This window comes from Rhinatrema bivittatum, chromosome 16 (genome assembly GCF_901001135.1).
Source record: "Rhinatrema bivittatum chromosome 16, aRhiBiv1.1, whole genome shotgun sequence".
NCBI lineage: Eukaryota > Metazoa > Chordata > Amphibia > Gymnophiona > Rhinatrematidae > Rhinatrema > Rhinatrema bivittatum.
This window is the reverse complement of record NC_042630.1, coordinates 15,037,645-15,052,654: the sequence shown is the minus strand read 5'-3', so window position 1 is coordinate 15,052,654 and position 15,010 is coordinate 15,037,645. Positions and strand designations below refer to the sequence as shown.

Sequence of the window (15,010 nt, the reverse complement as noted above, 5' to 3'; positions counted from 1 at the left end):
GAGAGAGAGAGAGAGATCCCAAAACCGGGACACGATGAAGAGACGTTCAGGAAGGACATGCACATTTCGTCTCACGCGCATTCCTTGCGGATGTCCTGAAAACGTGACTGGCCGAGGGTCCTCCGGGACAGGTTTGGGAACGTTTGCCCTACACCCCCTCTTCCTTGTCTTCCCAATGCCGTGGTGGATGTCGGCAGGGTCTGGTAATGCACAGGACCCCAGATTGGTCGGGCCCTGGATGTCTCCTGTGGGAATATCTTTCTTTGTCGTGACCCCCTCTCGGGAGTAGAAAGATGAATGGGGTGGAGAGGGGAGGGCGATCCACAGAGACAACTGTCCCCCCTAGTCTCTTCTCTCTAGTGCTCTTTGCTCCGTGCATGTTGGTGCCTCGTTCCACTCACGATTCTTCTGCACAAACGTGGCTCCCAATTTAGCAAGGAGCTTTGCCTAGGCTCGCATGTGTAAGCCCTGGGATGTTTGAGCCCAGAGGCCCTATCTGAAATACACTTTCAGGTGGTAAACGTCCCATGATGTTGATGAAGTCTTTAAACGTCAGGGTTCCCTGAGCAGGGAGGCAGGAGAACCTTCAAGGCCCTTGGCACGGCAGTGATGGCAATGGCCCTGACAAGGGGGGTCACATCATTATGTAGTAAGAAACACAGTGAAAGCCTACTCTGGTTTTCAACAATACTTTTACTGATGTATTGTGAAATAACGATTAGCGTTTGTACAGCTGTTCAATTCATTTATCGATATTACATACATGTATGACTTCTTTCAGTCCTGTTTAAAGTTTAAATTGACAAAGCCAATTGGTTCAGGCTTTAATTCGATGTTTCTCCCATTCCCACTGGCACAGGGTAAACCCCCCCACTTTGAAACACACTCTCACCGAATCCCGTGGCTTCTGAAGCCTGAACATCTAAGCGATAACGCCTAGCGAAAGCGTGCAGTGACTTCCAAGTGGCCCCCCTACAAATCTCTTGTGGTGATACTTGCTGACATTCGGCCCAGGATGCTGCCTGCGACTAATGGAGCGTGTTCTCAACCCTTCGGGAACCGTATGACCGTGACATACCTACGCCGAACCTATGGTGGCCTCTTTCGGCCACCGTGCTATGGTGGTCTTAGAAGCTCTATGTCCTGTCTTCGCCCCACTCCACAAAACAAAAAGATGATCCGACAGCCAAAAAGCCGTTAGTGACCTCCACATAACGGAGCAACACCCGCTTAACATCCAGAAGCCTCAACTCTCTCTCGCGAGAGGCCCCTTTTTATCCAGGAATGGGAAGGCTGGCAGCTCCACAGACTGATTCAAATGAAAGACGATTCCACCTTCGGGAGGAAAGAAGGGACCGTACACAAAGAGACACCACCATACGGAATCCTGAGAAAAGGGTCCCTACAAGACAGAGCTTGTAGCGCCGAAATTCTCCTAGCAGAACAAATGGCCACTAAGACCACCACCTTCAAAGTAAGATCTTTCATAGTCGTTCTACAGAACGGTTCAAACGGAGCCGAGCATAACCCCCTTGAGAACCACGTTAAGCCTCCAGGTGGGGCACAATTTCTGCACCGAGGGGCCGTAAATGCTTCGCCCCTCAGAGAAAACATACCAAATCAGGATGCGCCGCTAACGCTACCCTCCTGACCTTGCCCCTAAGGCAGCCCAACACCGCGACCTGGACCCCAAGGGCGTTAAAGGCCAAACCTTTCACCAGACCCTGCTGTAAAAAGGTCAAGATGTGCGCCACCAATGCCTGAGGGGGAAAAACCCCTTGCTGCATGCACCAGGCCTCGAAGACTCTCCACACCCTACAATAAGCCGAGGATGTTGAGGTTTTCCTAGCTTGCAACAGAGTTGAGATAACATCCTCAGTATATCATTTGGCCCTCAAACACTTCCTCTCAAAAGCCAAGCTGCGAGACAGAAACAATCTGCCTGATCCAAAAATATAGGACCCTGACGCAAAGAATTGGACAGATGAGTGAGACATAACGGACTGCCACTGCGAGATTGACTAAGTCCACGAACCAAGGCTGCCGAGGCCACTCCAGTGCCACCAAAATCACCTCTCCCGGATAGATCTCTATCCGCCTGATCACCTTGCCCACCAGCAGCCATGGTGGGAACACATACAGGAGAATCTTGGATGACCATGGAAGCACCAAGGCATCGACTCCCTCTGTTCTATGTTCTCTTCTGCAACAGAAGAATTGCGGAGCTTTGGCATCCATCTGAGATGCCATTGTCTAGACAGGGAGCTCCCCACCTGCAATGAATCAGTCACATTGCTTCTTCCAACAGCTCCTACTCTCTGGGGTCCAGCTGTTGGCGACTTAGGAAATCCATTTAAATGTTTTCTATCCCAGCTATGTGAGAGGCAACTAACGACTCCAAATTCTGTTCCGCCCTGCAAATTAACTCCTGTGTCTCCTAAGCCATCGCTCGACTCTTGGTAACCCCTCGTCGGTTGATGTAGGCCACTGTGGTTGCATTGTCGGATATGTTCAATGTTGCCAATTTTCAACCTTCAAATTTCCAAACACTTGAAGATGTTGTGTAATATGTTTGCTGATGGGGTTTTTGAACATGGATCTTTTTTTCCCACCACAAAATCACATGTAGGGCCCCACTGGCATCCTTACTAAGGAGTGCGGCCTAGTAGTTAGGTTAAGGTAGTGTAGAGTAGAGGATTGTATCGTCTTTTCTACAGCTCCCCCACTGGAAACTGCTGCAATGGTTTATTCCTGCTTGTGTATATTATATATATATATATATATATATATATATATATAAAGTGACCCCCTTGTGATTGTGTGGAGATTTGAGTATGGAACTGGAGCTTTTTGCTTTCGCTTCCTTTTAATTTGCAATAATAGAGGCCCAAGGCCTTGGCTGAGAAGTCTTAGCTAAGGGATTTCTTTCCAACTCTGTCGTTTCTTTCTCTCTGTCATTTTTTGAGGGATTTTTGTTGGAAAGATGTTTTCATCCATCCTTTCTACCCAGAGAAGGAGAGAGAAGTGGGCATTTAAATTTTGCAGGTCATTCAGGTGCCCCTCAGTCAGAGGGAGTCCTTCGCCAGTCCTGCAGTTGGTTGAGAGGAGTGGATACCCAGCTGGTACCATAACTGGGAGGAGAGAAGAGGAACTGAGCTGCCGCCCTGGCATTCGCCAACAACAAACAGCTAAGGATGTGCCCCCGGGGGACGACTGAGAGGAGAGGAGAATGGAGATTTCAAGTTCAAGCAGTGGATCTCAGGAGGGGAATACAAATTGGAAGACCCCCATTGCTGTGCTTTGCCCACAGGGACCCCGAGGGAGAACTGAAGAGTTTTCAGATTCATAGATTTACTCTCTGAAATTCTTTTAGCGATATGATCTGAAAGTCTTCCATCATATTTGAACTAATTGTTCAGTAAAGTTTATGCTGGAAGACCGCCACAGTGTCCAGATTCTTTATTTGGCACTCATAAGAAGACCAATATACTTAACATCCAGGGCCTTGGAGGTTTATCTTGCCCTTCCCATGGAGAATTCACTATTTGGGACAAAAAAAGGTTGAATAGTATTTATAGAGACTTAGCTCCGGTATTGAGTGAGAACCCTGGGCTCCTTGAAGTTCACCCATGCTGGGAGATTACACACAAAAATATTGAATATAACAGCAGAGAAAGATCCATCAAGTGTGACCAGTTAAATTCCCACTGCAGTGCCATAGGCCTGGTTGATCGCCGGCTTTCCACCTCTCGCAATTAATGGTCCCTGTGCCGGGGTGTACCGACAACTCCCTCATTCTACCTTAAGGAGCCCAAGTCAAGGTTTTAACCCAGTGGCAGAACGCCACAAGGGATTCTGGTTCCCGTCACCCTTCCATAAGAACCCAGTCCTAAAAAGGCTTGGATAGGCCCCAAGGAGCTGGTAGGACCTCACGATACACCCGCCAGTGGTTGTTTACCTGTTAGTTGTGCTTGACGCAAGGTGAGCTACTATCTTGATTCCTGTATCTTTGAAGCACTGTAAATAAATACTTGCACCATATCTAGGCTGGAGCAGTCTTATTGCGTTCCTGAACTATTTCTGCGGCCGCAGCAGTCTCGAACACGCCACAGTCCCCTTGCTTTCTTGAACTGTCATTGTTTTTTTTGCCTCACCACCTGTTCCATGCATCTGCTACCCTTTCTGCAAAGAAATATTTCCTGATGTCACCCCCTTCGGAGCCTCCTATCAGGACCTTAAGTTCTCTAACTTCTTTACGCCTAAAAAGATTTGCTTTTACCAGCCCATGGGCCAAACTACTGTTTCGTATACGTTTTTTTTTTTAGGCCTGATTAAAACGTGAAGTGAAATAAGTCAGACTAGATGGACCATTTGGTCTGTTTCTGCCATCGATACTAGGTTACCATGTTAGGTACATGCAACGTTCATTGAATATGGATGCTGAACTGCAGCTGGAGGGGTAAAATCAGTACATTTCCAAACATTTTAACCCTCCCTCTTTTTTTTCCATACAATATCTAAGAAAATCAGTACAATCTGAAGATAGTCAAGACAGCTGGCAACCCTATCTGGGCCTATCCCCTCTCCAGCCCCTCCATTGAAAAGGAATTCTACTGCCCCTGGTGTTCACCCTGGAGCGTTGAAAGAACTCAGCCATGAAACTGCAGTCCTGTTCCCAGTAATGTGCAAACTTTCTTTTTAAAACAACCATGCTACCTGAAGACTGGAAGATGGCCAACATAATGGCAATATTTAAAAAGGGCTCCAGAGGTGATCCGGGAAACTATAGACCAGTGAACCTGACATCAGGGCTGGGCAAAATGGTAGAAGCCATTCTTAAAAAACAAAACCACTGGCCATATAGATAGACATGGCCTAATGGAGGAGAATCAACATGGTTTTAATACAGGGACGTCTTGCCCAACCAATCTATTTCATTTTTCTAAGGGTATAAATCAGCCTATGGATAAAGGTGAGCCGGTTGATATAGTGTATTTGGATTTCCAGAAGGCATTTGACAAAATCGTTCATGAGAGACTCCTCAGGAAATTAAAGTCATGGAGTAGGAAGCAGTGTCCTGTTGCAGATTGGGAACTGGTTAAAAGACAGGACATAGAAGGTAGGACTAAATGACCAGTAAACCAAATGAAAAAAAAAAAAAGGTCAGTAGTGGAGTGACCTGGGGATCTCGACTGGGAACGGTGCCATTTAGCCTCTTCATTAATGATCTGGAAAGGGGAGCAATGAGTAAAGTGATCACATTTGCAGACGACACAAAATTGTGCAAAGCTGTTGAAACAGCAGCGGATTGTGAGGACCTGCAGAGGGACCTTGCGAGACTGGGTGACTGGACAACTGAATGGCAAAAGAAATTTAATGGAGACAAGTGGAAAGTGATGGACAGCTCCAGGCACATGATGCCGGGCTCTGTATTAGAAATCAGCACACAGAAAAAAGGATCTCCGAGTTCTTTTGGACGGTACATTGAAATCCTCAGCTTAGTGTGCGGGTGGCAGTCTTAAAAGCAAGTAGAATGCTAGGAATCATTTGGAGCGGAATGGGGAATACAATGGAAAATATCATATTGCCTCTGTATTGACCACCTCTGGGTACTTCATGCAATTCTGGTCACCCCCATAACGCAGAGCTAGAAAACCATACAGTGAATGACAGAAAAATGATAGAGGGAATGGAGACAGACTAAACGGGTTAGGGCTCTTCAGCTTGGCAGAGAGGAGACTGATAAAACCATGAGTGGGGTGGAACAGGTAAAGAGAGGACAGTATTCCCCCTTTTAAGTAATAGTAACACAAAGTAATAGTAACACAAGGGGGACACGCTCTGAAACGAACTAGCACATTTAAATCAAACTGTAGAAAGTAGGTTTTTAATTTTTCACTCAATGAACTATCAAGCTATGGAATCTGTTGCCAGAGGACGTGGTCAAGGAAACTAGCAGGCAGGGTTTAAAAAAGGTTTGGACAAGATTTTGGATGAAGAGTCAGATAGACTTGGGAAAACCATCGCTTATCCCTGGGAGCGAGCAATAAGATACAGATCTACTTTTCGGGATCTGCCGGATACTTGCGGCTTGGACTGTAGGAGACAGGATGCTGGGCTCGATGGACCTTGTTCTGACCCAGTATGGCACGTCTTGTGTTGGAAACTGAACTGCTGGTCTGAGGTGGAGTAAAGTTAGAAATGTCAGCGAGAGTGGTCCTGCACTCAGGTCATCCGTATCCAAAGTAGGGATGTGAATCGTGTCCTTGATCGTCTTAACGATCGATTTCGGCTGGGAGGGGGAGGGAATCGTATTGTTGCCGTTTGGGGGGGTAAAATATCGTGAAAAATCGTGAAAAATCGAAAAATCAAAAAATCGCAAAACCGGCACATTAAAACCCCCTAAAACCCACCCCCGACCCTTTAAATTAAATCCCCCACCCTCCCGAACCCCCCCCCAAATGACTTAAATAACCTGCGGGTCCAGCGGCGGTCCGGAACGGCAGCGGTCCGGAACGGGCTCCTGCTCCTGAATCTTGTTGTCTTCAGCCGGCGCCATTTTCCAAAATGGCGCCGAAAAATGGCGGCGGCCATAGACGAACACGATTGGACGGCAGGAGGTCCTTCCGGACCCCCGCTGGACTTTTGGCAAGTCTCGTGGGGGTCAGGAGGCCCCCCACAAGCTGGCCAAAAGTTCCTGGAGGTCCAGCGGGGGTCAGGGAGCGATTTCCCGCCGCGAATCGTTTTCGTACGGAAAATGGCGCCGGCAGGAGATCGACTGCAGGAGGTCGTTCAGCGAGGGTTCCGCCGCGAATCGTTTCCGTACGGAAAATGGCGCCGGTAGGAGATCGACTGCAGGAGGTCGTTCAGCGAGGGTTCCGGCACCTCGCTGAACAACCTCCTGCAGTCGATCTCCTGCCGGCGCCATTTTCCGTACGAAAACGATTCGCGGCGGGAAATCGCTCCCTGACCCCCGCTGGACCTCCAGGAACTTTTGGCCAGCTTGTGGGGGGCCTCCTGACCCCCACGAGACTTGCCAAAAGTCCAGCGGGGGTCCGGAAGGACCTCCTGCCGTCCAATCGTGTTCGTCTATGGCCGCCGCCATTTTGGAAAATGGCGCCGGCTGAAGACAACAAGATTCAGGAGCAGGAGCCCGTTCCGGACCGCTGCCGTTCCGGACCGCCGCTGGACCCGCAGGTTATTTAAGTCATTTGGGGGGGGTTCGGGAGGGTGGGGGATTTAATTTAAAGGGTCGGGGGTGGGTTTTAGGGGGTTTTAGTGTGCCGGCTCACGATTCTAACGATTTATAACGATAAATCGTTAAAATCTCTATTGTATTGTGTTCCATAACGGTTTAAGACGATTCACATCCCTAATCCAAAGTGAACCACCGCAGCTGGGAACCCCCAAGACTGGGCCACACTGGCACAGTACCAGAGACTAACACTAGCCCCAGAAATGTGAGTTAACCGTCTTCTACTTATGATCCAGAAGTTCATTGCTATGCATGCAATGAACTTCTCTCAAGCTTTTCAGTAAATCCAGATGATCCATCCATCTGCCTTTTCTTTTATAACTAGACTACTCGTTAGTCAAGTTTTCCGAACTCTAAACAATGATTCTACCTCGCAGTCAGGTCTTGCGTCTCACTATTTCACTTCAACCCACTAGCCACGAATTTACTTTGCATATGGTTCCTTTCATGATATATTTTCTATCTAAGTTCAGTTTTGCCACCCTGTTATGTATCAGGAAGAACCTAGTATTTCTTTGTAAGTTGGATCCCAGTTCCTGTAACCCCTGTTCGATGTGACGCATTCGTTTACGCTTCTCTCGTTTCGCTGTAAACCGATATGATATGTTCTTTTGCACATGAATGTCGGGATATAAAAGTTCCAAATAAATAAATAAATGCTATGCATTAGGAAAGCCGAGTCCGGGCCACTGAGCCAGAGGTCCCCAATCTTTGTATGTGCAACAGTCTATCGTTACATACAGGAACATACAGGAACTGTTGCCACCGTGCGGCTCCTGCTGTATGTACAGCTGACTGTCGCTGCTGCCTCTCGCGTCTCTGGATTTGTGGAAGATCTGGGAGGTCAGCCGGCAGCAGAATTGTTGGCCAGGCAGGAGCTGTAAGACAGCAGTGCAATGGGGGACCTTGGACAGCGAACCGCAGCAGCATGAGCTGACAGCGACAGGCAGCTGCACATACAGCGGTCCCTGCCTTATGGTGATAGCTGCGCTAATATAAGTGCCTGCCCCAAAGCACTTATGAAATGAGAGATAGTTGCACATACAACAGTTTTGTGCACAATCGTGATAAACTGTGCTAATAAATGTCTGTTGCACTAGAGAAGGTGCACTAGAGAAGCAACTTTATGCTTCTCTAGTGCACCTTTTCAGTTCTTTTACGTGCACAGATCATGACTTTTGCGCATAAAACATGATTTATACTTGCCAGGCATATTCTTGTTCACACATTTTTATATTAGTGCATTTCTTTTAACGCTGCAGTAATTTGCATGCCATTAATTTACTGCATCAGGAATAAAGTTGCTTTTTTTTTTTTTCTTTTTTGTTTTTACCATGTGCATAAAGAAAATGCGTGCTGAATCTCAGTGGACATTTTTCTATGCACATTGTCCTTCCCCGGTCTTTAGCGCTCATGCCCAGATGCCCAGCCAAGACACTAAACAGCCAACAGTTCATGCAGATTTATTCCCATTGCCTCTGATCGTGGGATGCAGTGAAGACAGACGAAGCCCAAGACCTTTCCCTATTCATTTAATTTTATTTTAATCTTCAGATTATTAACTATCTTCCCCGTAGGTCAAGGTGGGTACAAAATAGGTGACATAGAAACAACAAAGTCACAGCCAGGGATCAGTACATGTATGCTAGATTATATATAAAACATAGAAACATGATGGCAGAAAAAGTCCATAGGGTTTATCGAGTTTGCCCGTCTCTGCGCTGTCCATGGGTCACCGCACATCACACATATTCCTGTAATCTTCAAGTACTTTAAACTTATTCCTTATTCCATTGAGGCTGTATATCATTCTCTTTCTCTCTGTCAATCTAGGTAGATATATTTTTATGAAAAATCGACAGACATCACCGCCAATAGGGGAAAAAATACTGATCCCAGAAATGGAGAGTGGATTCTCTTTCATGCCACAAGATAGTTGGGGGTCATTTCTTCCAGTGAGCAGGGAAGATCGGTTTTCCACGACTGCCTGAGTGGAACCAGCCTCAGATCAGAGAGTAACTCGGCCACGGCACCACCTTGGTGATAATTCCCTGGCATGGGAGCCGTTGCCCGCTTTGGAGCGTGCCCTTCATTGTATTCTCTTCTCTTTTGTTTTCATTTGGGTTACAGTTATTTGATCTTCTGTGAAGCAATTGCAGATCCTGGTATAGATCTGAGATTCTTGCACTGATACGCATGCCTCTGCCCCCCCTCCACCCCCCCACATTGGAATAATATTGCACAATATATCAAAGTTTAATACTGTACAGTAAGGGATCTTTTGTCTTGTTGTACAACTAATGTAAACTTAACACCCTCTCTACGAAAAAAAAAAGAAGTAACGCATTCCATTAATACTTACAGACCATTTTCAAGAATTGTACCTAAAGCACAACTTTTCTTAAGGCAACAAACACTGTACAACTCTATAAAAGAATTCCATATGGAAAGTGTTTAACTCCCATACTTCAGCTTTAGTTTCCTTGGGAACATGCTACTGAGAAGGAACATCAACTCCTGCCTCTTAACCTCTGTTCTACCCGGCTTCACACTGCTGCCATAGAGGTTGACAAAGATCAAGAAGCCAGGGATTTTTCTTAGAGCCTCCCTGAAAATCCATGTGTTGCCCAGACCATAGTAGACAACCTCATTCAGCACATTTAGGACAAAGGTGAGGTCAATGGCAGCCAGGATGACCTTGAATACACGGGCAGAGATGGGGCTGATGAAGAAGGTCCCAGAAGGAATGCATCAGAGCAAGGTACTTCTATCAAGGCTGACCCAGACCTCAAAGAATTTGTGCCAGCCTTCATGTATATATATATACATCTTTTGCACCCAGCTTTTGCCTCCTCAGTTATTTGCAGCATCAGAACATCCATGCATGGTGCCCAGGACCTGTTCTCTTTTGTGCAAACTTGGCAGACTCTTTGTGCAATGATCTGTCCAGTTGCTCTTTCCTCCTGTGTTACAAGGTGTTTTGTATTTAGCCCTGCAGTGTCAATAATGTTAGTCCCTGATCACTGTTTTTCCAAAGATGGAACGAGTTTGGTCTTTGTTCATATTCTGGATTCAACTCTGGGTCTTTCATCCTGTTTTGGGCTAAACTAGATCTTTGGTCGGTCATGGGCTTAGTTGGGTCTTTGGTTCCAGCATTCAAGAACAAAACTAGTCATGTGATGACCACTCTCACTTCAAATACCCTCGGAAGAGTCAGTGGTCCTGCTGGTAGAGTTCTTGTTGAAACCAGAAGTCACCCTGCTTAAGGAGGAAATGGTTTTGGAAAACTTGGGAATCCTCAGCTGCCTGCCACAGCAGGTGGGCTTCCAAACAAATCTCTCGGCAGCAAAGTAATAGACCAGGGGATCCAGGCATGAGTTGAGGCTATTCAGTGCCATGGTGACACGACGTGCTGCATATGTAAACTGAATCAACGAACAGCTGGAGAAGACATTGATGCGACGCAGAGTGTGGATGAGCTGGATCACATGGTAAGGGACAAAGCAAATGAGAAAAACCACCAAGACAACCAGAATAGTACGGAGCGCTTTCTTCTTAATCGTGTTAGAGCTACGACGGACCCCACTGGTAACCATCAACTTCCTGGCAATGAGAGGATAACAGATGATGATGATCACCAATGGAATGAAAAAACCGACCACAGCAGCAAAGATACTGACCCCTGAAATGCGGCCTTTCCAGGACTCAGAAGAGAAGTTCTCCAAACAGGCCACATTCCCATTCTCAAAGATGCTGGTCAAAGGTCCTCGGAAAGTTAGATACATGACAGATGCAACCAGAATGAGCCATATAACAATGGAAGCGATTATCCTGTATAATGGTTTCTTGAGTTGTAGAGACCGAATGGGATGGACTACTGCGATGTACCGGTCTATACAGATGCAAGTGAGGAACAGGGGACTGCCATAGAGGTTGGCGAAGAACATGGAGCCAGTGATTTTGCACATGGCCTCCCCAAAGATCCAGTTGTTACCCAGTGCATGGTAGATGATTTTATAAGGTAAGGTCAGGACAAAGATGAGGTCAAGGGTGGCCAAGTTGACCATGAATACATTGGAAGTGGTAGTGGCAGTCTTGGTACTGATGAAATACCAGAGAGCCAACAGGTTGCCAGCAAGCCCCAGTATGAATACGATGCTGTAGATGACAGAGAACATAACGTACTGGAAGTCTGCACGCTCCTCACACTCAGTCTCATTGAGGGATGGAGGTGTGGTGTTCAGTGCACAGTCAGTGCAGTTTGAGCTGTAGTGGTTAAGCCAAGATTCTCCAGTGTCAGGCCTCGACTCGTTCATGGAATTCTGAAGCAAAGAGAAAAACACCACGTGAAGCGCTACACAGATTTTAGTAACTAGAGTTATTCATGCTTTAGAAAGCTTTGCCTCATGTATAATAAGTGGAACAGCCATTATATCTTTAATATAAAGTTATACAGAATAACTAGACTACGTGTAACATCAAGGAGAGCCCAGGGTCTATCCTTATTATAAAGCTGTACAGTGTAACTCGTGTGTGGCAATGAATGGGCGTCTTATCCTTAATTTAAAGTGATTTGGGGTAACTCATGTGTGGGAGACAGGGAGGGGACTTGGCATTTCATCCTTAATATAACGTTACATGATATAACTCGCCTATGAGGGACAGTGGGGGAAGATGTTGTATCCTTACTATCAAGTTATGCAGCATAGATACTATATGAGGGGCAGTAAGGGGAGTGGGTGTTTTATCCTTACTATCAAGTTATGCAGCATGGATACTATATGAGGGGCAGTAAGGGGAGTGGGTGTTTTATCCTTATTATAAAGTACTGCCATGCAGCTCATACATGGGGTACAGTGAGGGAGGCAGACGTTTTATCCTAACTGTAAAGTGATACGGCATAACTCCTATACAGGGCAATCAGATGTTTTATCACTGATGCAAAGTTTACGTTCCTATCTCTCATTCATGTAAACTGCCTCCCCAATCACACAGGGGTTGATATTCAAAGGCATTCAGCTGGCTAACTCACAAGTCGGCTAAATATCGACTTTTCAATATTTCACCCACTTATCTATCTAAAATTTAGCTGTGGGCGTTTCTGGGCAGAGTTAAGTTAGCCACCAACTTTAACCAGGGAAATTCAATGGAACATTTATCCTTCTGAACATCAAAGAACAAGCTTTCCGGCTGACTTTAACGTGACAACGTGTCCGCTGGCCACCTTAGTAATTGCTCAAAGCAGTGTACAAAATCAACAGGAAATATACTGCACAAAGCAAATTATAACAGGAAAAAGACCACAAAACAAATCAAGACATCTGTGATTGAAATGTCCACAGTTAAAGGGGACCGATCAGGAGCAGAGGATGGACAAAGAGGATTTGGAGGAGAGAAAGCAACTCACCGGGGACAGGCTCCAGAAGGGAGAACTCATTGTGCGGCTGAGAAATATCTGCAACCTTCTTCCACTCCAGGAGGCAAGTGAGACCGCAGGCTCTGGGCAGGGAGGGAAGGTTTCCTAACTCCGGCCTCTTACCCCACCCTGCCGTTTGCAATTGGAGGAGGCAGGATGGGGGGTGAAGCCTCACACCCTCCCCCTATCCTGGGGCAGCAGCAGAACCTGAGATGATGAGGAAGTCTCCCCTCTCTGTATTTTAGATCCTCCCTCACCCCCTTCTCCTTCTGTTTTGATTTCAGTGCCAGGAGATTGTTTGCCCAGGGCAGTGTGACAGGATGGTGCTTAGAAAGGTAACTTTTACACACACACACACACACACACACACACACACACACACTCACCCCACACACACACACACACACATACACACACACATACACACACACACACATACACACACACACACTCACCCCACACACACACACACACACACACATACACACATACATACACACACATACATACACACACATATACACATACACACACACACATACATACACACCCACACATACACACACACACATACATACACACCCACACACACACACACACACACACACACACATACACACACATACACACACACCCCACACACATACACACACACACACACATACACACACACACACATACATACACACCCACACATACACACACACACACACATACACACACACACACATACACACACACACTCTTCTTTTCTTGAGTACAAAGTGTTCAATGTTCTAAAAACACCAGCAACGTCTTTCTTTTCCTCCTCTGCTTCTGCCTCTCCATGTCACTTCTCTTTCCATCTCTCTCTTCCTGCGTCTCCTTCCCAATGATCCCCCTCCTGCCTCCCTTGTGCTCTCCCTCTCTTACTTGGTCTTCCTCTCTCCTTCCCTCCTCTGCCTTGGGCCGGAGCTGTGAGGGATGCAGTTGGACCCGACCTTGACTGCGCTTTGCAGGTGATGGTTCTGGGGCTGCCTCCCAGTCTGTCAGGTTATGCACCCCTGAGGTTCCCAGTGCGTCTGTGCTCCGGGCACTGACCTCAAGCCTGGATTTTCCAATACGTTTCTGCCTTAGGGTGGCTCTGTTTTGCAGGTAGCAAAGGTCTCGCCCTGCAAACCTCTAATTTTGCCGCCGCTCTCCCTCCAGGCTGGACCCCAGTTCCCCCTCTGCAGAGCTCCGGACTCCCCGCTCTCCCTCTGCTGTTAATCAGAAATCAGTGAGCGCAGAGACTGCAGGAGGTTGAGATGTTGGGCTTCAGCTGATGGAGCCCCCACCCTCTCTGATTCCTAAACTCTGTGTGAGGACAGTGCAGGAGTTTCTGGTGCCCAAGATGAACCTTCATTCTTGCACCTCCCCCCCCCCAGCTCCATCACTGGGCTCCCTCCCACCGGAGGCTCCAGGGCAGCCTTGGCTCTGGCACTGCTTCCCCGTGGGCCGCGTGAGGCCGCCCCCAGGAGTTTGGCACTCTCTAGGCGACTGATTGATGGAAGCACCGGCCCTGAAGCAGTGGGAGCCGAAGGGTACCAGGTCTGGACTGGGCTGGAAACCAAAATCGCAGGACTACGGGGAGGGGCAGCAAAGGAATCGGGGTCTGTAGGGTGGGGGCAGCAGGCAACAACAGTGCCTAGGGCCACGGCTGCCATAAGGGAACAGTTTTTAAGTGGGAGTTATCAGCAATCATCCCTCCTGCCCCCTGCCCCCCCCCCTCCATTTAATAGGACCCCCACCTCCACCCCAACCACCTCTCTTGACATTTCCCCCGAGTCCTGGGGGGAGGGGTTAGGTGACCCCTCCCTGCCTGACTCACCCCTTTGGAAACTCCCCTCTCCCCCCCCCCCCCCCCGGGGAATTTCCCAGCCGCTGCAGAAGATCTGGAAGGGTCACAAGCTTCTTTTGGGGACAGAAACCCCCAAATTTCTCCCCTGGCTATCTGCTCCAGCCTTGCCTCACAGCTGGGGTTGGTGTTTCCATTATGCAAACTAGGCAGTCGCCTACAGCGCCACAGTTTGGGGGGGGGGTGGGGTGGCAAAATCCTACCAGCGTGGGGGGGGGGGGAGTGCTGTGCCAGTGCCTTTGCATCTGGGAGGGGGGAGCATTGTCCTGGAGCTGGGGGAGTTTGCCTGGGGCACTGAAAACGCACCTTCCAGCAGCTTGCTAACTAGGCCGAGGACCCTCAGCATCACTTTTCACTGGTAAAAAACACACTGACAGGATTATTAATAATAATAATAATAATAATAAAAACCTCCATCAGCAAAGGAGAAAGGGAGGAGGAGGAGGTTGATGCCAGCCAGCAA

General features: G+C 47.6%; 1 protein-coding gene across 1 annotated transcript; it reads right to left on the bottom strand.

Annotated features, from left to right (window-relative positions):
* Positions 1 to 8,782: 8,782 nt before the first annotated feature.
* Positions 8,783 to 12,864, bottom strand: LOC115078691 (lysophosphatidic acid receptor 6-like). The gene is made up of 2 exons (XM_029581666.1): positions 12,663 to 12,864; positions 8,783 to 11,577 (listed from the first exon to the last, which is right to left on the bottom strand). Exons 1-2 carry the CDS (start codon positions 12,690 to 12,692, stop codon positions 10,450 to 10,452), a joined length of 1,158 nt encoding a protein of 385 aa, XP_029437526.1. The 5' UTR covers positions 12,693 to 12,864; the 3' UTR covers positions 8,783 to 10,449.
* Between the last annotated feature and the right edge of the window lie 2,146 nt (positions 12,865 to 15,010).